Source organism: Nyctereutes procyonoides, unplaced genomic scaffold (genome assembly GCF_905146905.1).
Source record: "Nyctereutes procyonoides isolate TBG_1078 unplaced genomic scaffold, NYPRO_anot_genome, whole genome shotgun sequence".
In the NCBI taxonomy this organism is placed as follows: Eukaryota; Metazoa; Chordata; class Mammalia; order Carnivora; family Canidae; genus Nyctereutes; species Nyctereutes procyonoides.
In genome coordinates, this window is record NW_026575146.1 from 64,466,738 (window position 1) to 64,489,162 (window position 22,425).

General features: G+C 49.6%; 1 protein-coding gene across 3 annotated transcripts in view; it reads right to left on the reverse strand.

Annotated features, from left to right (window-relative positions):
• Window positions 1-683: 683 nt before the first annotated feature.
• PTPDC1 (protein tyrosine phosphatase domain containing 1) overlaps window positions 684-22,425 on the reverse strand; it is a 60,379-nt gene continuing 38,637 nt past the window's right edge. For 2 of the 3 annotated variants that reach the window (XM_055311859.1, XM_055311860.1), the window contains exons 3-10: window positions 16,680-16,851; window positions 14,579-14,659; window positions 14,247-14,365; window positions 13,149-13,286; window positions 10,008-11,245; window positions 6,906-7,091; window positions 5,548-5,658; window positions 684-3,504 (exon numbers count right to left, since the gene is read on the reverse strand). In XM_055311859.1, coding sequence (XP_055167834.1) covers window positions 3,385-3,504; window positions 5,548-5,658; window positions 6,906-7,091; window positions 10,008-11,245; window positions 13,149-13,286; window positions 14,247-14,365; window positions 14,579-14,659; window positions 16,680-16,851 — 2,165 coding nt within the window. In that variant the 3' untranslated portion in view covers window positions 684-3,384. The remainder of the gene's footprint in view (window positions 3,505-5,547; window positions 5,659-6,905; window positions 7,092-10,007; window positions 11,246-13,148; window positions 13,287-14,246; window positions 14,366-14,578; window positions 14,660-16,679; window positions 16,852-22,425) is intronic. The other variant, XM_055311861.1, reaches the window with a different exon arrangement.

The window sequence follows — 22,425 nt, forward strand, 5'->3', positions numbered from 1 at the left end:
CTGTTGTGATCTAAATTACCGTGGATGCATGAAACTTTTATTTCCAGCGCATGGGGCCTGATGATCATAAAGTCTGGTTTGGACACTGTGTTTCATGACTGGATGTTTTAAACAACGGCTGACAGCAAAGGTTTCCCTGAGCTACACTGCTCAGGCATCCATCGTGATAGCTTGCAAGACAGGTTTACTGTCAGTGGCAGGCAAGTCAGAGGCCAGCTCACACCTAGGGGCATAACTAAAATAAAATGCCTGACTGCATCATAGGATTAGTTGAATTTTTCTCCGGCCACGTTATCTGTAAACGATTTTCATGCATCTAGCACCAAATAGGCTCCTTTAGATAAGGTGATACTCTTGAGCCATTATTCATAAAAATAAAAAGCACCAAAGGGAATGTCCTTCTTGATTTACTTGCACTGAAAATATATTGATCCTTGTTCACTTGGAACAACAAGAACAAAGATGTCTTGAGTAAACTGTCAGATTTAATCACTCCCCGAAATTACTTGTGGGCCTTCAGCTCTCAGGAGCTTGGGGAATGCATGTTGTCTACAGCAGCATATTGTCTCTGGAGATTTCTTTAGACATCTAGAGAATTGGCTGAAACAGCACACGAGCACATGAGCAGGTGTCCTCCATTTGAGAGAAAACAGAAATTTTATTGAAGTTGGACACATGGTTTTTCACGGGCCCCCGACATGATGAAAGCACATGCTCTTCCTGAGATAAGACTGAGCAGCTGGCTATAGACTGAGTTCTGCAAACAGATAAAACAATCTCAAAACCAGCAGCACTTGGTGCAGAGGGCATCCATGAACTCTGAGAGAGAAAACTGGTAAGTGGCCGGAAATCCTGTGCTTCCTAAGTGAGATACGCTGAGACATGCGACAGTAGCAGGGCAGCCCCACCGGCTTTGCAGGACAGAGGAGGCAGGTACCTTCACCCAGTCACGAACAGCTCGGTGCTCCACAGAGCCCCCCCGGAGCCTGGTGCCGATAAGGTCTATAGTCCCCAGCGGGCACTCTGTCAGTAGTGCACAGGCAGGCGGCTTTGGAAAGGAGGAGGTCATGGTCCAGAGTCGGTCAGACTGGGACTCCCCCAGGCAAGGGCAAACAGTGCTTCTAGACAATGCACATGCATGGCCACAGTGTGGGTGTGTATGCTCTTGCCCTTCATGCTTCCATTGAGCTGAATCCCGCAACCCTGTAAGCTCTTCAGGTTGGAAGAACGATCCTTCGGGCTGCAGAGAACTCCTCATCCACTCAAAAATAGGAAGGCAGGAACCCCAGCAGCCTTAAGATTCCCTTCACCTGCTCCCCCCAGAGCTCCCCTCTCCCCTCCAGCCTGCCTGCTCATCCTGCACCAGCAGAGTCCGGCATGACTAGAGCCTGGCTGATGTCCAGGCCACGACCCTGTCTGCCCATTAGGCTCATCCCATCGCCAATCACACCTGTATCATCAGGACCCCAAGAGCTCCAAGCTAAACATGCATGAGGGCTATGGGTTGTTCTTTTCATACTTTTATTCAAATGCACACAAAGCCTGCAAATAGCCTCATTTCTCTCTCCCATCAGCTCTTGTCCTCGGGCTGGCACTGCCGCGGTCACATCGTAGCCGTGCAAGACCATCTCAGACACTTGGGCCGATAGCCATTTGTCCAGTGAGGCATGCTGGCAGCTGCCCACGTGAGACTTACAGAAATGACGGTAAACATCTTTTTGGGTAAAAAACATATTTTTATAATGTACCTTTGGATATAATGACATAATGTACCTTCTTTCCTGTGTTAGGCACTTAAAAATGAGAAATTTTGGGATCCCTGGGTGGCGCAGCGGTTTGGCGCCTGCCTTTGGCCCAGGGCGCGATCCTGGAGACCCAGGATCGAATCCCACGTCGGGTTCCCAGTGCATGGAGCCTGTTTCTCCCTCTGCCTGTGTCTCTGCCTCTCTCTCTGCATGACTATCGTAAATTTAAAAAAAAAAAAATGAGAAATTTCAAGAACAGCCAACCCAGTTCATTAAAATTCACTGGATCTGATTTCCTAAGAAAATTCAAACAGTGTGGGAGGAAACAGCATTCTTCATCTGCCACTGGAGTTCATAGGACAGAGAAAGACTACAATATTTCTGATGCGCCTGTGCCTCATTCAGAGATGCAGGAGTTGGGGCATCTCATCCATGGTTAGCCTCCTTCCCCCCAAATTCTGTCTCTAAAGTTAGGTCATAGCCTTAGCGTGGAATTTGTTAGATGAATATCTCATTTATTGGGAGAAATGATCACCTTCTTATGGCCTCTGGCACTGCTCACATTCATCATGGCTTCAACGGCTCAATGGTTGAGCCACCATTGGTATGATTCACAAAGACTAGTTAGGCAGTTACTAGGTAGGTAGTAACTAGTTCACTTGTTTCTTATCTAGAGCCCGTAGGGTGATCATGGCCTATGTGTATCATGTTTAATTTAAGAATCCTAGTTCTCAGAGTGATGCGTGGCTGAAGATCTGGCCCCAAGACGATGGTGGAAGGTGTGGGCTGGTGGTCACGCTGCTGCACAGAGCCTGCCCCGCCTGATGGTCCTCCCTGTGGAGTACTGCTTCCGAGCAGCTGCCCACATGGCCTTCCTCTGTGAAGACGCTGTTTGGTGGGCGTCAGGCTAGACATTCTGGGAAACGCTCCTGCCTCCTGTGGCAGCAGAGGTTGGCACTAGGGTCTGGAGGCCTGTTCAAGAGCAAGGCTACCTCCTGCAGTAAAAATCCCAACCGCTTCAGTCAACCCTTCAACACAAAGCTAAATTGGTCTGAAAAACAGTATTACTTTGAAACCCTTTGACACATTTGTAAAAAGAAAAACAAAAAGCTTGCAAATTAAAAAAAAAATCCTTAAAAACTGCTGTGTCAATAGCTTTCTTATTAACAAATACAAAACAGTTTAAGACACTTTGTGACTTCCATAGGCCATGGTTCAGGGGTACTGATCCCCACTGAAATCTTACTACTAAAATGACCTATTTGGTAAAACTCCAGCAAGGGTTCCACAAAATAACTGTTTCAGAAAGAAGAGTTACAACTTGCTTCAAAATGTCAAAAAGAATAAAGATGTAAACACCACATACTTAACATGTTTTTACAATAATATTAATTCTGTCAAATAAATACAAGGAAGTGGCACCAACATGATGGCAATTTTGACACAAAAATGTAGCTCCCGGATAGTTTAAAATAAATAATTGCTCCCAACAGAAATGAGTGTTCTGAGCACAAGCCAAGAGCGTCTGACATTAAAGTGCTGTGAGACCAAGTGGCTTCAGGTTCCAACCTGATCACCTGTGCGCAGAAATGCCACCTAGGTCTCCGGGTCCGAGCTGTCCGCTACGGGTGAAGTGGCACTAAACGCCAGACTGAAGTCCGTCTTTTGTCATTTTCCTGTTTTCTTCCAGCGTGTGTTTAAAAATTTTCTTCAGGGTGTCGTAAACCACTGGTCCATTTTCGGAGTCAAAATCAACCTGCTGACAGAGAACACATAGACTCAGGACACCAACCATAACAGAATCATAATTAGCTGATTTTGGGTGAAAAGAAAGGGGGAATGGAGAAAAACCTGACTTACAACACAATTCTATACAATAAAACAGCACCCACAACATGGTGCACACATTAATTTTAATTGAGAGACCACAATAGAAATGTCAATCCTGTCAATACTGCCCTTCTGGATCTCCTGCTCCATGTGCACTCTCAGAGACCGCCAACCACCAGAGGGCAGAGCTCTGAATCTGGAGCCTAACCACTCATGGGGGGTGGGGGGGCTGGGAATGGACACGAGGGGAGGCGTCCTCACCGCTGTAGGGGCTACCCTGCTCACACCCACCCTCTGTCCCAGGCACACCACAATAGCTGCCACCTTAGGGTTTCTTGAGTGGTAAATGTGAGAGTCCCATGTGTCCGTCTGCCATGGAGAAAACATCCACAGGCCTTAGTGTCCTTGCCCTTTCCTGGGACATACTGTGTCCATGTATTTGGGCTGTTTGCCCAAGCTCAGTGGGCTGCAGGGTCAAGTGATGATAGGACAGAGGCCCAGAGCGATTCCCACACCTCTTCCCCATCCCCTCCCACAGAACATGCGGCTCCACAGGAGGGCCCGCAGAGGCTCCAGCCTGGCTAACACGTGTGTGGACTCAAGACAGCCAGGTCAAACAAATAATTCTAGGATCCGGGCAGCGTGTATGTCACAATCACGTGGCTGCCCTGGCCCTTGGAGGTCCCCATACCCCAGAGGTGAGGGTTGCCAGGTGGGGTGGTACAGCAGGGGCTTTGCATCCTGGGTGACCTCCCTGGGCACAGGTGACCCCACTGTCTGTCGAGGGGCTGCGGCAAGCCTGGAGAGCTCTGGCCCAAGGGGCACGGGACATCCTCCCTAGAAGAGTGGACCCAGCATGAGGGTGGGTGGTCAGGGCCTCCATTCATGGGACTACGCACCCGAAGACAGAGCCACGAAAATCCCTCAACCATTCCAAAGCTGGGTTTGGAACAACTGTGTTTAACTTTCCATCAGGATTCCCCTAAAAGGCCAACAGAAACTGCAGAGAGTTCCTACCACATTAAGAGAAACCAACACTAAGGATTTTTTTCAGTTACATTCAGAAATTTCATTATATCGCCTAACCTATCTGCAAAAGCTTCTCATTAACGGTAATAATGGTTTGAATTGTCCACATTGCTAAGCACCCAACTGCCACCCCCCCAAGGGCAGGTGGCCTCATGGTCTGTGAAGACATAAACGTGAGGCGCAAAGGACCATGCATGCACTGTGGGTCTGAGCCACTGGTCTGGAAACTGTTGGGAAGAAACCAAGAGGCCGCAAAGCTCTGGAGATGGAATGGGAAGTGGGTTAGGCTGCACTTCAGAGTGTGCAGGGGGAGGCCGTGGGGAGCACGCACCATCATATGGGGCATCAGGCATCGTTGCTACCATTTACCGCAGACACCGAGGCTGAAAAACTGGGCTTCATCACAGGGTCACATTCCCTGTGAGAGTAACCAGACTGAAGGGGTGAGGGGAGCTCTCCTCCTGACATGGCCCCGGTTCTCCCTTCAGCCAGAACAGAGGCTGCAAGCCTGAAGGCTGTGCGTAGATTTTTCTTTTTTTTTTTACTTTCTGCTTTTTTTTTTACTTTCTGCCCAACCGGGGCCAGGCACTGGGTCATCGATGCTGGATGCTGGGTTCTCAGTGGCCGGTTACCTGTGGAGGCCCAAAGAAGACGGGCTTGGCCAGAAAACATTTCTCTGACTCCTGCCTGGCACATGATTTTCAAGATTTTTCTCAACATCCAATTGTTTTCATCTGAAAGCTCTTTGTTCCTATGTTCTCCTTCAAAAACCCACAGTTAAGCTTTTTCCAATATATCAGTGTTGAGAAACAAGTATTTTTTGGCCAAAGTCTACAACTATGTTTGAGAAATGTTAAACACACTTCATGCAGGTTTTATTTCAGAGCAGGTGGGAGACCCTGGATTCTGGTTTACAAGCTGTGGCCGGCAGCGTGGGACTTACCTTGGTGAAGGCTTTAATGGCACGGGCGAGGATGGCCTCCTCCACGTCTGCGGGCACTGCCTGCAGGCTCACTACGCAGTGCAGCACGCACAGGATGGTCTGGTGTTGGCCCTGTGCTGGCAGAAATCACAATCAAACAAGTGGTTTGGAAAATGCCTCAAGACATAGACTCAAAGCCACTGTGGAGCCGGGTGCTGGAGTGGGACCAGGCCGCGTCACCTCAAACACCCAACTGTCTACCCAAGGGCTCTGGTGCTGTTCCTGTGCGGTGTTAACACTGTCTGACAAGCTTTCAAGGAGGTAAAAATCAAAGCTGATGACACCAAGTATAACTGAAAATGAATATAAGTGTAATTTCCAGTCAAATGTCTTCCTCGCAGGGAGCTGATGAGAGAGAATCCACTCGTCTCTGGACAAAACTGCTTGAGTTCAGGTGGTGGATGCTGACATGCCACGGCGGGACAGCAGGACGGGGACGGGGACATGTAGTGGGGACCCGCGTCAGCACGTGCATGCCTGTGGCAGGAGCTGCAGAGGAATGGGGTGCTCTCCCAGTGCGCCCACTGGAACCTAACAGGGAGGGTCCCCGAGGAACGTGCCCGACTGGACTCCCAGGGGCTGTTCGCTCTACAGGAGCCAGGGAGACACTTTGCATCTGGAGCTCATGTGCACCCAGTATGCTCCCCACAGAGCCACTGACTTGGCTCCTGAAGATCTACTGTGAGGGCGTACTCGGAAATGGGGAGAACCCAGCAAGCATAAGTGATTGTCACAGGGATGGCTGGTGGGGGAATGTGAATATCCTAGAGCGGGGCTGCAGGGGAGGAGGGCCAGGTGCGGCAGGAGCCCCATGATGGGTGGGTGTGAGCTGTGTGCCAGAGCCACCGGGGGTTGCATCCTGCTGACACATGCTGCTGGCCTTTCCTGTAAGACGGGGCCTTGCCCTGTCCAGGCCACGTTGATGAATGAAGGGGACAACGGAAATCATGACCTGGTGAGGGCCTGGCCACCCCTGGGGTGACCTCCGCCCCCAGCCCCTCACCCAGGGGCCGGGAGGGCAGCCTACAGAAGGGACTCTAAAGGTGTGCATGCATGTGCATCTGGGTCTATGTGTGATTGAAGTGGACAGTTGTCCAAGCCCAGGTAACAAATGCAGAGAAGTTTGATGGAAAGCCTTCGCCATGTTTGTGGTGCTGCTGGGGGTACAGGCATTCTCCCCGTCTGGTTCACAGCTCCTATGTATGACGCTGGCTTGCATTTCTTAGCTTGAAAACATGTACATTAGACCCAGATGTGGGATTCTGCATGTAAAGCCCACACTGAGGGCCTCAGCTAACTTCGCCAGACAGTCTCCTTACCTTCTCTAATAGAAACAACGCTTCTGCGGCATCTGCATGGCTGGCAACCAGTGTGTCCACGTCCTCTTTGGTGATCACAGGCTCCTTCAGCTGCTCCACCCAGGACCACATTAGACTGCACAGGACAAAAGGGTCCCTTTCGCCGCATATTCTTTCCCAAGCTCCATCTCGGGAATTTAGTTCTTTCTAAAAAGAAGGGAAGAAAGAGAAAAGTGGGGGAGGGGTGGGAGGGGAAGAGGAAGGGGAGGAGAGGGAGCAAGGCGGAGGGGCAGGGATGGATGAGGGAAGGGAGGCAGGGGAGGGAGAAGGAGGAAGGGGGGGGCAATGATGATGAGGAGGGATGGGGGAGGGATGGGGGGACAGGGAGGCAGCACATGCTGAGGTCTGAAGGCCCTCATCCTGTCCATGAGCGAAGGTCTCGGGCCCTGAGACACACACCGCCCCCCATCCGCCACCGCCCGGGGTGGCACACAGGGCTGAGATGCTGAGTCTCTCCGAGCCTCGGTTTCCGTCTTTGAAGTTGGCCGCAGCCCCATGGGTGTGCTAAAGCCACTGAGAGAGGGACTGGCTGGCCCAAAAGCTCAGCTCTCTGCCCCACTCTGAAACCATAGACGCTGCTCAGGAAGAGGGAGCCTTCCTTTTAGGTTCCTTGGGACAAAACAGAAATATGTACTGCGATGATATAGAATGGTGGATGACATAGCACAAATAAGACAACATTTTCAAGTTACCCCAGAATGAGGAAAAGCTAAGACTTCCAAGTGTGCCCCAGAAAACTGCTGAATGGCGGGCAGCTGCGGCAGACACAGCTCTCTCACCCACCTTTTCAGAGTCCCCTGCAGGCCTGGACGCAGCCAGCCCCACACCCTGAGACTGGATGGGGCGGGGCAAGCTGGCCTTGCCCACATGCCACGTGCTGGGGGTTAAACAGGAGCCCCTAACAGTTTGCTGTGCAGAGACCAGGGGAAAAGCAGGAAGAATTTTAACTTCTGATGGGGCTCAGATGTATGTGCTAGTAAATAGAGCGTATACAGCAAGCGCAATCCTTGCACATTTGTTCATTCATGCCTCCAGTATTTTCATAAGACTTAGGACAGCCGGTAGCACATAACCTACCCGATTCCTACAACACCTGTAGTGAGACCCTGATGGCAGGTGTGTGGGTGCAGGGAAGAGGGTGCTTACCCAGGAGACCAAAGCACAACAGGGCAGACAGCTTTCATTCCCTAGGTTGTGCATGAGTCCAGATGTGATACTCCTGCCCCCGCCAGGGTCCTTGGCTCTGGGCTCCTCTGGTTCCTCTTTATTATTTCATAAAGAAGGCACTATGTTTAGTTGTGTGGAGGCCCTGTTCCCCACGGGTCATACACATTCGGGCCATGTGACCTTGAGCATGTGTCTTGACCCCCGTGACCCTTGGCTTTCCTACCTGTGATACTTAACTCATGTGGACTGTGAAGATTCACGAAGGATCTTGGGGTACCCTCTGCCCTACGGGTCCCTGCAATGTAGCAGACGAGAGGGTCCAGCACAGGAACAGGCTGCACTGTGCTGCCCAAATCACAGTTCACTGGGCTCTTTCCAGAACTCAGCTATGTTTTATTGCTCAAAGGCACATAACAAAATCCAGAAAGTGAAATAAAGGGCAAGCCTATCCAAACAAAAGGGTCATGTTCACCCCCGGAAAATGCTTTTGTGTGTGAAGTGCTGCAACAGTCCACCGTGCTAGGCTGACCTGGGAGGGAGGGGGCCAGCCACGTGTCCTCACAGATCGAGGCTGACTGACCCAAAGGCTTGTTCACTTTGGAGTAAGAAGTCACTACATTTAACCATTGGCTCAGCAAACATCTGCAGTTCTGACTTACAGCATGCACATGCTCTGCAGCCGCACAGCTGGGACTGGGTGCAAGGCTCTGTGGCTAGTATTCCCAACTCTGTATCTGGAAGGTTCTGACCCTCCTGGAACATGTATCGGCCTTGCTTAATTTATGTAGACTACAGAGGAGCAGCCACACAAATAATTTGTGGAAGATGATGGGCTAACAAGTCTAGACTTCACTGAACCAGGCCTCCCCAGGTCAGCCGCACATTTGGGCAGTTAACTAGTCTCTGGTAACTAGGTGTTAAGGCCTGCCTTTTGTCTACACCAGCTGCTCATTCAGGGCAAAGAGCACAACCAATTGAAGACTGTGTTTCTAATCAAAATACACCACAAAAAGGGTTAAAATTTAAAATTTCACATTCTGGGCAGCCCGGGTGGCTCAGAGGTTTAGCACCACCTTCAGTCCAGGGCCTGATCCTGGGGACCCAGGATCGAGTCCCAAGTCGGGCTCCCTGCATGGAGCCTACTTCTCCCTCTGCCTGTGTCTCTGCCTCTCTCTCTGGGTCTCTCATGAATAAATAAAATCTTTAAAAAAAATAAAATTTCACATTCTAATTTAAGCAAAAGCCAAGAAATGGCCCTGAAGACACAATCTTAGGTAAAACTAATGTACTAGGCACGTGGGCAGCTCAGTAAGTAAAGGATCTGACTCCATTTTGGGGCAGGTCATGATCTCAGGGTCATGAGATTGAGCCCCAGGTCAGGCTCTGTGCTGAACCTGGAGCCTGCTTGGGATCCTCTCTCTCCCGCTGCCCCTCCCTCCACACTCCTCTCACTCTCTCTACATAAATAACATCTTTGACAGCATCCGTCACGTGTTCTGACCTCACTCAACACTTGGATTGATGACTTTGGAAAAGAATTTTCTCTGATTTCACTTGGTCAGTGGTTCTCCAAGCATGGCTCCCTATCAGACTCAGGTTAGAGATGCTCACATCAGTTCCTAAAGCTGTGTGCTGTGGTCTGTCCGTCCACGCACCCAGTGGGAAAGCAGAAAGCTGCCACAGGTATTGGTATCAATGCCCTGCTCCAAGGACCCCGCTAAGTGCTAAACATCGAGCACTTTCACACAGAGATCAAGAAACCTGAAATTCAAAAGTTAGGTATTACACCAACAGGTCTTCAAATTCCTGTAACCCTTGAATTTGGTAACATGTATTACATTTTTGCTCTGCCATATGTATTTCTCACACAAACACAATTAAATGAAATATAAGTACCTGCCACATTTCTACCTTCCTTTTCACCTCCTCTTCTGCACATTCATTTAAACTTGCCAGGGCTTTGGCTGCCAGTATTCTCCTGGCTTCGACACTCAATTCAGACTGTAAAGCAGTGTTTGGAGCAACTGTGGGCAGATCTTTGCTGTTGGGGACTTGAGTGTGTCCAGCCGAGAAGGGTGCTTTGGGGCTGAAGCCACAAGACACAGGGCTGCGGGAAGGGTCGGAGCAGCAGCCAGCAGGAGTTTTGCACTGACAGCGGGGCACTTGCTGCGGAGAACAGCCTGGCTCCTTGGCAATATCTGCATGGTCCAGTAGAGCTGGTTCCCCAGGATTGTATGAACCTGAAACACCTGAAGAGAAGGTTCTGCTCCGCGGAACTTCCTTTGCCATAGTCTCCTTATGGAAAACCGGTGCCCCCTCATCTTTGAGTCCTTCCAGGCCTCCAAATTTAGCCTGATTCCAGAAAGAGAACGTATTTCGGACCAGCGTTTCCTTACTTGGATCAAGCTGCGGAGACTGAGGGGTGTGCCAGTGGCTTATGGGCTTCTGCTGCTCGGGGTCATGACCAAGCAAGGCCGGGGCAGGTCCTGTCCACGGAGCACTGCCATGCTCCAGAAGCGACTCAGCCCGCTTTAAATCTGAGTCGCTGTAGCTGAATTGCCTTTTCAGGTGAGTCAGGGGCTGAAGGCACTCGACATTCCGCCTCTTCCAAAGAGGGTCAATCTCTTGCTCGCTGGAAAGAATCACATCCTGATTCTCAAAGTCTGTGGCCACTGCGGTTGGGGGGAAGGAATCTGACACGTCGCTGCCCTGCTGCAGCAACTCTTTATCCAGCTGCAGGGTGATCATCTCAGAAACCGTCTTTTCAATTTCGGCAGACAGGCTGGGCACTTCGGCCACCTCTTCTGTCACCACTGGCCTATTCTCGGCTAAGTCCAGGAGCAATTTGCAAATGAGGTGGATAATTTTGGGAATGTGTTTCAGAAGTCGGGCCTCATAACCATGAAGCAGATGCCGCTGGCGAATGAGATACTGCGCTAGAGTAACAGCGTGTGCTTTGGGGTCACAGCAAGAGAATATATTGCGAAGAGGAATCAGAAACTGAGTAAATTCCCTCACACACAGCAGTTGTCCTCGAGTTTGTATGGAATTGGGCCGCTTTGCCCGAACAAATATAATTGCTTGGTCAGCAGTCATCCTTGTTGCAAAAACTAAGTAACATGCTATTAAAACACCTAGAGGGAAAGAGAAGATGGGTATGAAAACACATATAACTTATCACTCTTGGAGATTTAAATTTTGAATATGTGGTAAATCATTTAAAGGAACATTTTAAGGACAGTTATAACTTACTGACTTCTTGTGCAAGTGTTTATTCCCCTGTCTATATGTCATTTCTCCCCATGACTGAGAATCCACACTCATCTCTGTACCCTGAGAGGGAAAGTGTTGGTGAGGGGATGGGAGAGAGAGTGTGGTGAGGGGATGAGGGAGAGCATGTGGGTGAGGGGATGAGGGAGAGACTGTGGTGAGGGGATGGGGGAGAGTATGTGGTGGGGGGGATGAGGGAAAGAGTGGGTGAGGGGATGAGGGAGAGCATGTAGGTGAGGGGACAAGGGAGAGAGTGTGGTGGGGGGATGAGGGAGAGAGTGTGGTGGGGGGATGAGGGAGAGAGTGTGGGTGAGGGGAAGGTCCAGGCAGAGTTATGGACTGACTGGATGGAATATTCTAAGAGCAGTTCAGAGCAGGAAGTACAGCAGGAACACTTTTACCCCGTTGAAGAGGGTCTAAGGAATATAAGGAGCGAGCACAGTCCACTCTACTACCTGCCCTGGCTCACACTTACTTCCCACTCCTGCCATCTTTGCCATCACCTGTTGCCACATTCCCAGCCTGGCATTCTTCCTTTTTGGGTGTATTTTCTCTGGGAATTATTCACATTAACAGTTTATTTCTGGAGTTTTGTCTGCACTAATAGTTTTCTCCAGACCAAGACGTAACTTTATAAATACTTATTATTAAAAGAAACAACCTTAACGTTATAGATATCATTATTCTTGTTAACTAATATTAAATTAAAATGAATAACATAATTGGTGATAAATAATTAATCCAACTGATAGTTAACTAATAGGAGGGTAAAAGGCAAGTCAAAAGACATCTGTATGGTTCACTAAGTCTGTCAATCACGTCATAGATGATAATCAGGACTTCTGCAAACTGCACGGCTCTTAGTAGGGGCAGTGACTCAGAAATCTTTCTCACTGGGACACGGCACTTCAGAGAAAGTATGGAGACTGCAGTGCGGTCGTACAGAACCCCCAGGAACAGTGAGGCCTTGGCTGGACCCTAAGAGCTGATGTTCTAGGCGGGGTTGAGTCCTCACCTGAACGCCCTCGCCAGCAGGTGGGAGACCTGGAAGCAGGTACACAGGGACTCATGGACAGTGCTGAGCTTGGATGTCTGGTTGGACCCGAAGACAACTAATAGCCTAATCCTGTGGTATTTATTTTTGTGTCAGTATCAGCACTGCATTGACATTTGCTGCATTTTTAAGTAAAATAATTTATTTTTATTTGGAATTTTAGGCACAGATAGACTCTCTTCGCAAATATAATCCTTCCAGCCATGAATTTAAATCTTGGCTCTGCCACTTACTAACGTAGCAAATTATTTAACCTCCTTCAAAAGTCACATTGTTGCTAAAGACTTAACCAGTGTGTGTAAAATGCTTAGAACACACAAAGTGAGACAATGCTTTCTACTGTCATTACTTTGGTTAAGGAAAATTACATTTTTAAAAGACATTACTCATTAAAATAATGTGCTGGGGTTTTTTCCTTTGAAGAAAAACCAGAGTGGTCATTTAGTGAGCTGTGGAAACCCATCTGTTTACTAAATATGAGGAGTTTTCAGGCCTAAATCTCTCAAAAGAGAGAGATTGTGAGAGATAATACTCTCACAAAAAAATGGTCACTGAAACTGTTTAAGATATTTCAAATTTTCTGTTGTTCCTACCATTTGACTTCAAAACATTGATCGGATTCTGAAAAATATTTATCTTCTAGAGTTATGAAATATTATTCTTTACATATTTAAATATGTTACAAGACAATAAGTCCACTTCCTAGAATTTACCTGTTCGACCAAGCCCTGCATGACAATGGACAGCTACTTTTCCTTCTTGTAAGGCAAATGTCATCACCTTCACCATATCTAAGATGGTGGTAAGCGATGCTACACCATAATCCTTCCATCCAAAATTGTAGAAATAAACTGGATGATGAAAATAAGAAAACAGGAAAAAACAATCAACATACAGGAGATATCCTTGCATAGCCATTTGAAGAGAGTGAGTGAAGTCACGAGAAGTGTAAAGCTGTAAGGCACATGTATTGAACTGGATGCGTAGGCCTAAAATAATAGGCTTTTTACATTTCCAGCAAGTTCATTGTTAACAACACTTCTTACAAAGCACCTTCTATATTACCTAAGACATTGCCTGCTAAAACTCAGCCAGAAAGAATTACGATGAAACAGGATTGGAAATTAATAAAGCCCATGACCTTTGCCCAAATCACTCAGCTACGGAGGGAAGGCAGGGCATGTTGTGTAAGCACGGAGATGTGTCTGAAGGACTGATAAGTGGCACAGGTGGGGACATACAGATTTTCCATCCAGGGGAGACAAAAAAGCTAGATACACGCTTCTTAAGAACAAGTCCCCAAAGTGGCCAGGGTTGGTCCTTTCCAGCCTGGTCCTGACTCCATCCCTAGGCTCCCAAGACTGGGGCTTCTGGGACTGTCACCTAAAGAACCCCTGATTTCCACCCGGAAGCAGAGCTGGACAGCAATAAAAGCATGAGTTAGTCCTGTGTCCAAATCCTGTTGCCACGCACATGCTGTGTGATCCAGGCAAGTGGGTGCTCACTGCACCTGCATGGTGCCTGTGTGAAGCAGAAAGTACTCCGGGATGGTCCAGGGCACTGTTACGGTAGCGAATGTGGACATTGTCTTGACAGGGCTCCTCCCAGGATCCCTCCCACAGACAAAAGCAATCCTGTACTTTGAGCAGCAGCACTAGAGAAGAATGGTGGCATTATTTGGAATCAGCGCTCATCTTCTCTGTGGGGAGCCCGCCCCTGCCCCCGCAGAAAGCGGTCATTCTATCACCCTGTGAGCTGACGAGTCTGGGTACTGTTCTTGGTGACTCATGGAGGGGAGGTGGAACACTCACTGCCAGCCTCCATGAAAGCTTCAGGAAGGTACGTGAAGCCGCTTTCCTGTTCCAGAGGGTTCCCACAGCTGGCATGTTCACCCGGGCGCTGCAGGTTGATGATTGTTTTTATGCCGTGGCTTACAGGAGAAAAGAAAAAAGTCATCACATTGAGAGCTAGGGTTTTAAAAAAACCAACCCATTTTTGGCAATAATAAACATTATTAATCACTCTCCAAACCTCAATTTCCTAGTTGAAATAAGCTGCCTATTGTTTAACTATTTGAAGCCAAAAGCAATGGATGAGAAAACTCAAGTTGGCTTAGCAAGTGTGTCAGCAACGTGGCCTTTACCTCTGGAATTGCTCAATGAGGTGATACTTCTCCAGGAGCTCGGTGGACGGGCGAGCCATAGCCAGGATATTCTCAGTGACCCTAGAAAGGAGCAGGGGCTGGTGAGATGCAAAAACCTGGAAGGTTCTAGCTCTAAGAACTAAGAGAATGAGATATCAAGTCCCTATTTTTTCTACGATGTTAACAACTCTTGAACAATTTTCTTTTATTCATTCATTCATTCATTCGAGACACAGAGAGAAAGGCAGAGACACAGGCAGAGGGAGAAGCAGGCTCCCTGTGGGGAGACCGATGTGGGACTCGATCCCAGGACCCCAGGATCACCACCTGAGCTGAAGGCACTCAGCCCCGAGCCACGCAGGTGCCCCTAGAACAATTTTCTTATATAGGTTCTGGCTTCAATTTTGCACCCTGATGAGGGCTCTAAGAAACCTGAATCCCTGAAAAAAACCCCAGCATGTAAAGTATCTGTGGACTCTGGCAGCATATTTCCAAGGACTCTCATGAGACTTTGGAGGGCCTGGTAGATGTCCCTCGTTCTGCAGCCAAAATAACTCTGCCCCTTGGTTACTGATGGTGTTAAGCAGCGATAACGCCCGCCTCGCCGGGTTGGCAGGAGCATTCAATACCATGTGGGTGTGAAATCTTTAGCACAAATTCTGGCGTGTGGTTATGAATAAATGCTGAGTTATTGTAATTCAGCAGAACATATGGGCTTGGCAGTCCACTGGGCCTGGTTTCAAGTGCTGGCTTTTCTATGTCTAGCTGGGTAGTAGGTTACTCTGGACCCCAGTTCCTTCATCAGTACAATGACACTAACCATGGCTACTTTTCAGGAGCCTTATGAAGATGATGTGATAGTTTGACAGTGTCTAGCACAGTGCCTGGCCTGAGGATAGACGGGCAGAGGCCCAACAGACAACCGCCACCCCCCCCCCCCACAAGGGCTCTGGTGATAGATAAGCCAGGCAGTCTGTCAGGAGCAGTGGGTCACACGAGCCCAAGGAGTGACGGAGACATCAGCTGAGCAGAGCACGATCCCAAAAGACATCATGCCTCCCCACGGGGGCAAGCCCTGAAATTTGATGGGGGCCCCCCCAAATTCAGTAGCACTTATACGGAGAGAAGGAGAGAAGTGCTGTGAAAGCACGGGAGGTGAAAAAGACTCAGATGTTTAGTCAACAATGACCCAAAAACATCACTATGATCTCAAGCTGCGTTATTGGAGACCTGTGGTCTGACTGCACTGAGGCACAGCACTTGCTTTCGCACAACAGTCTTCAGACCAGACTGTGATCTGTGGGGAACAGTAGCAACAGCAGATCCCAACTCTGTTACCACACACGTGCCAGCCAGGCCTGTGTGAAAAAGCCCCAGCTGCAGGTTAGGGAGGCCAGCTGACAAAAATCTAGTCTGGAAATGGATTTTCACTGCTGGAAATGATCCACCACTAGTGTTCTTTAAACCCCAAATTCCTCTCAGCAGATTTCAAAGGCAACATGGCTTGATGATCAGAATCTGTCAGAGATATCACTATATCAAAAGAGGCCTACTCAATAGTTTACTATTAATAAGGAGAAGAGGGAAGCCAAGCCCTCTGAAAGGCAGGTCGCATCTGCACACCACAAACCATGCAGCATCTTACCCTGTGCTGAGCCCACAAGGCGTTCCACTGTGTACTGAGGCAACGGACAGTGTATTTGTGTATAAGCGTGCCCTTTCATACAGAAGACGGGAACAAAAGAAAAACGGGGCTAATATATACCCGTGTGAAAGGGACAAAACATGTAATTACCTCCTGCCTTCTCAAATGTGTAGCTGAACACGTTATTTCTAGCAACTTGAGAAGATATCTTAACAATAAATGATAACGAGAGCTATCTTGTTATCATTTCTTTAAGATAGGTTACGTACATCATTTCATCAATAAAAGCCCTACCAGTTGGTTTTATTATTTCTGTTTTACAGATGAGGTTTGGCATGCTGAGATCACACAGCTCATCATGCTGCAGGCCAGGCAGAGGTGCGGTGCTCTGACTTCACACCCACACGCGGTCTCCTCCACAGCCACTGCCTGCTGCACACCCACAGGGTCACTTACCACGACGAGTAGACCCCCTTAATGGCTTGCTCCTGCTCACTCCAGCGGGCGGGGTTTTCATACTTGCACGCTCTGCCACCACACGCCATGGAGCAGGCCATGTGTCCGGGAATCACATGCCGTAAGCGCTCTCCGACTTTCGTGTACTTTGGTGTTGGACGTCCTGAGTTTCCTAGAACATACAAGGGAGGAAGGACTCAAGATTCCACTCTCCAAATGGAACAGTAACACCAGAAACAGCTTCCATGTTATCTCAGGATTGTAGATGACAAGCCGGTGCTACATTTCTGTCATTTTGTCAGAAATAAAACCGTTTCCTTTTCATCTGAGTGCACGGTCTCTTAATACAGAAAAGGTTTCCACACACAATAATCTCCACCTGTCACATTGGTAATGAAGAGGAAGAAACAGTAAAAGCAGATCTCTTAACAAGGGGATGACTTTTTTCAAAAATTACATTTTTTAATGCAAAAGCACAAAACATTTAATCCCTTTATCTGCTAGTACATGTCCACTGAAGCTCTTAGCACAACAGAGAGTAGAAAGAACAACGGAGAATTAACCGTCAACAGTCTGAATTTAAACTCAAAGCTGTGCTTTACTTTTTCTCTGGAGGCAGGTTGGGTTTCCTTCGGCACAGCTGACTGAGGCCACGGCCACCATCACCTGGAGAGAGGATGAGGACAGTGTCTGGGCGGCCGAGCCACGCCGGTCCTGCTGCAGGATGGGGTCCGAAGACGAGTGCCGGCGGCCCTGGAGGAAGGAGCTGAGGAAGGGCAGGGCGGAGCACCGCCGGGGCAGGTCCTGCATGGCTGGGCTGCGGGGACAGCACGGGACTGCAGCGCACCAGCCTGCTCCACCACCAAGTTCCGCTGAGCCACCCCGCACCGCCCTTCGAGACCTGACAGCCGCTGGGGATAGGCTGATTTGTTTCCATGGCGACGAACAAAGAAACTACTGATTCCCGCTCTGAGCCATACAGGCGGAGTCCCACATGAAACGACAGCCTTTTGGACAGATTGTTCAAGGAGAGGGAAGTACATGTATTTTAAATAGATTACACTAAATTGCAGCTGTGCTGTTTTGTTTCTCATCCACCGTGGATAGGTCTGCCAGCACAAACAATTACACCTGACGCGGTGCAATAAATTTAGAAAAATGCGTTTATGATACAGACACTGCCTTTTATACACATACTGAAAGGTGTAAATTCTGCTATTCCTTAGGTACCTATTATCTGAACATTCTGAAAAAGCTTCTCGTTCTACTTCTCTCTGGAACAGGGAAAATAGGAAGTGAACCGTAATGAAGTAGGATGCGTAGTGTACCTCGTAACATGAATAAAACAGCATTTAGTTCATCAAAACCAGAAAGTCCCCTAGAACTTTCTTGATGGAACTGTTAAAAAAAAAAAAAAGAAAGAAATGCTTGGACAGAACACATTAAATGTCTGTAGGGCCCATGTTTCAATCAGAAGACATGGGCTTCCAGAACGTGAAAACACAGACCCAGATCATGCCTGCATCAGGTGGGCAGGCGGCTCTGCCTGGCACAGACTCCAGGACCCCATCCTATGCCTGTTGTCACCCACTGTGGGGGAAACGAAGCTCCAGGAAGGTCTCTGGGGAGGCTGGCGGAAAAAATCCACCAAGAATCACATTCTTCTCAGGAGCTGGATGAGGAGGAGGCTGTGATGTGAGGGCAAAGGATGCGGAGAACACAGAAACTCTCACACTGCCACCGCCTCCGCCTGGGAGAATACCAGGCCCGCCCCAGCCCGCGTCTCTGTCTCCAGCGGGTTCTTAGCCCCATACAGATGGAAACAACCTCGGGTCACAGAGGCCACTCTGGTTTGTGTGCTCGGTGACACTGGAAGTATGTGCCCTTTCCAGCGCTCCCCCACCTCCCACCTGAACAGACTCTGTCAAACAGGATGGACATGGAGCTCCATGTGGTGCCCGAACTCCTCCCCAAGGGCCGGTTCACACCCTTGTTATGTGCACAAGGTGACCGAAAAGAATTTTCTTTAATGTAAGCAATGGAGGAGAAGCAGGGCCTCCACAGAGCCTTACAAGAGAGGGAGGCCTGGTGGCCTAGCCCTAGTGCACACAAAGCCAGGGCGCTGCACCAGCCACGCAGGGTAGGGGGTCCAGGCAGGTCTCTGTGGGGGCTCTGGGCCTGTGGGACAGTGATGCCAGGAATGGACTTATGGGAGGCCCGACGACATGTAGGTGGACAGACAGCAACCAGGGCGCTGGCAAGAGGCCGAGGAGGCTCAGGTGGCCATGGGGAAGCCCAGCACAGAGCTCTGGGGGCACCACGGCACAAGGAGCAGCAGCCCAAGTCCCAGGAAGTTGGCGCCAGTGCGGGAGTGGGAGGTGCACGTCTGCAGACCAGGCCCCTCTGTGGGGTTTTCAACAGCACCGAGCATGAAAATGAATTTGACGACGGCTGGCCTCATCTGGGCGATGCCGAGAAGGGGTAGCTGTGCATCAGCTCAAGAACTATCTCTGCTGTGACATGTGGAGAACCAAGCCGACCTCCCACAAACGTGTAACTACCCGTGTGGGCTCACTGGCGCTCAGGGCCCCCGCAGCCAGGTCTTCAGTGAAGCGGAGTCAAAGGCAAACACGAGTCTGCACCGTCCCTCGATTCCCGAGGGTGTGGGGGCCACATCTGCTGCTCAAGAGGGGCTCTGTCCCCCCGTGAGTGCTCCTTCCCCACACAGCAGGACTGTTACCCACCATCTCCAGCTCCACACTCTTTGTTGGCAAAATGCCTAAACTGCGGCCAAACCCATCTTTGAAAGCCAGTTTTTATTTATGCTAAATGGCATAAAGTCATCTAACAACCTAAAAATCCACCAAAAATTTTAAGTTGGGATGAATCACAGATTGTCAGTGATGAACTGTTCCAACTCTCAGAGGTAACATTTTAATATGTAAATTACCAGCAGGAAAACCAACAGAGGCCCTCTCTAGATACAGGAGCCCTGTGATGTCATGACTAATAAAATGGGATGTTTCTGAGTGGTTTTGTGAAGGGCCAAGCTGTCCGCAGACACTTAAAAGGTAGAGTGTCCTCCTGGCAGCCATGGAGAGAACATCACTGTCATTTATTTGCAGGCCACTAGAATCCACATGAGTGCAGGTGTCCCACCCCCTGCTAAGAGCTCATGTTTTTGCTCCTCTGACGTGTTCTTCTAAGGACGGAGGAAGTCAAACGTCTGCATCCCAGGGCCATGGACTCAGGGGTGCTGCCATGCTACCGTTCGTCTTCTGCTTACCTCCACACATGCCGTCTCTAAAGAGACCAGGCTCCAGGAGAAAGCAGGAACACAAGACAAGGGGTACTCCCCAGGGCCCATCCTATACAGTCCATGCCTCTGCTGCCACCGGGGCATGGAGAACGTGAGCACTGGGCTCCGGGCTCCATACCGTTATACCTTTGTGGCCCTCAACCTGACTGCAGGTGGGCAATAGGCCTTCCCCGACACACGACAGTGCTAAAGGGCTGCGGGAGTCCCTGGTCACTACAAACGCGGGCTGTCTACCCCAGGGGTGCACACAGGAAGCAACAGGGAGACCCTCTGTGATTCCTCTTCACTCCGCACACCTGGTGGTCAGAGTGGAACCCCAGGCTCCAGTCATTTTCTCTTATACTCAAGATCTCAGAAGGGGCTGAGAACAAAGCCATGTGACCGTGGGCCGAGGGCACAGTGGGAGCTGGATAACCACATGTCCTCAGCTGGAAGCCACCAGAGCACTCACATCCGGGAGCAGCTTCTGCTTGCCGTGCTTTGTGGTGGGAGGCACAGCTACCAAACTCTCAGTGGCTGGACGGCCCAATGCGTGAACACGGGCTCTACTTCTTTCCTCCAAAAATTAAAACAAAGCATCTCTTTGACTTTGCAAGATCTTCAAGTATCTGAAGCAGAACTTCTCCAGGTCATCCCCTCCAAGGGCCGCAGTTTCTTAATTGTTCCAGCGTTCCTGCGTACATGACTGTTTCCAGACCCCTCACCACAGGCCCATGTCAGAAGGCCTTCCTCCATTCCCCTTCTTGGCAAAACTTCACATGCAGGTCGCCTGTCCCACCTATCGCTCTGGCCTCTGCCTCCACCAGCCACTGAATCCTGCTCTAGCTAAGGTCTCCGATGGTGCCGGACGGCTGTGGTCTCAGTAGGTTGCTCAGCAGCACACACCACAGCTGGACAATTCAGTTTGATGTTAAAAATTTTTTGGAGAAGACTTTACATTTCATTTTGAAGCAATCTCAAACTTACAGAAAACGATAATAAAGTATTTTTTTCTTGAGCCATCTGAGAATAAGCTGCTGATACACTGCCCTATTACCCCAAATAATTTAGCATATGTTTCCCATAAACAAGACATCCTGTAGATTCCCCCAAGCCAGAAGGTTACGACAGACACAGGACCAGGTGCCTCTGTCCCCAGATCTCATGCTCCTTGCGGCAAATCAGCCTACAGCATGTCAGAACCACATATTGGCCCACATCTCACCGATTTGCTCCAGGGCAAGCTCCAGTCTTTCCCTGACTTGTGCAGGGAACACGCCCATTATTTGGCAGACGATCTGTTTCCTCATGATGAGACCCAAGTAGCCCGGGTGCTCACGGCTGAGCAGTGGTGCTTAGGACACGAGTCCGGGCGCTGGGTGTGCTCCTAGCCATCAGCATGCAGGCCCTCCGGGCGGACAGGTACCCTCCCAACCTGACCCGAGGACCTAATGCCCAAGTGGGGCCCTCTGCGTGGGTGTCATGGCTGGGGCCGCCCCTTGTGGTAAAATATATATAACACAAGATAGGCCACTGCAGCCCTTTTGAAGGGCACACTACCTACACTGGCGTTAAGGACATCCGTCTGCATGTGTGACCATCCCACCATCTATCCCCATTAAACACTAATTCCTCATCTCCCCCGCCCCAGCGCCTGGCACCCACCCCTCTCTCTGTCCCTAGAATGTGAGCACTCCAGGTCTCCTGCAGATGAGGGGTTGCACAGTGCCCTCCTTGCATGTCTGGCTGCTGTCGCTCAGTGTAGTGTCCTCAGGGTCCACCTACACTCTGTGGGGTGTTTCCCGCTTTGGGCTACTGCGATCGTCTCCAGGAATGTGGGTGCACAGACACCTGCCGAGTCTGCTTTCTGTTCTCTGCTTACAGCCAGAAGCAGAACTGCTGGATTACATCCTAACTGCTTTTTAAATTTTTTGAGAAATGCCCATGCAGATGTCCATGGTGGCTGCACCACCCACACCAGCAGGAAGATGAGGGCCCCGGTTTCTCCACGTGTCACTGACACCAGTCATTTCCAGTCCTCGTGCTGGCTAACAGCCATCCAACTGGACACACAGTGGTACCTCAGTGTGGTTTTCACCTGCATGTCTGTAATGGGTACAGTGAACGTCTCCTGCGCATGTGGGGCCTCTGTGTGTCCTTTCAGAGACACATCTATTGCACCTGTTTCTGAACCCGCTCGCTCATGTTTGCTTGTTGAGATCTAGGATTCTCTACACCTTCTGGAGACTGGCCCGAATGAGAGGGATATGTGATCTGCAAGCAGTCTCTCCCATTCACAGACAGACTTTCCTTTCTGCTGATGGCATCATTTGTGAAGGAAAGTTTTAAATTTTGATGAAGTCTGATTTATCTACTGTTTGTTGCCTGTACTGTGCCTGTACTGTTGCCTGTACTGTTGGTGTCACAGCCACGAAATCACTGCCAAAT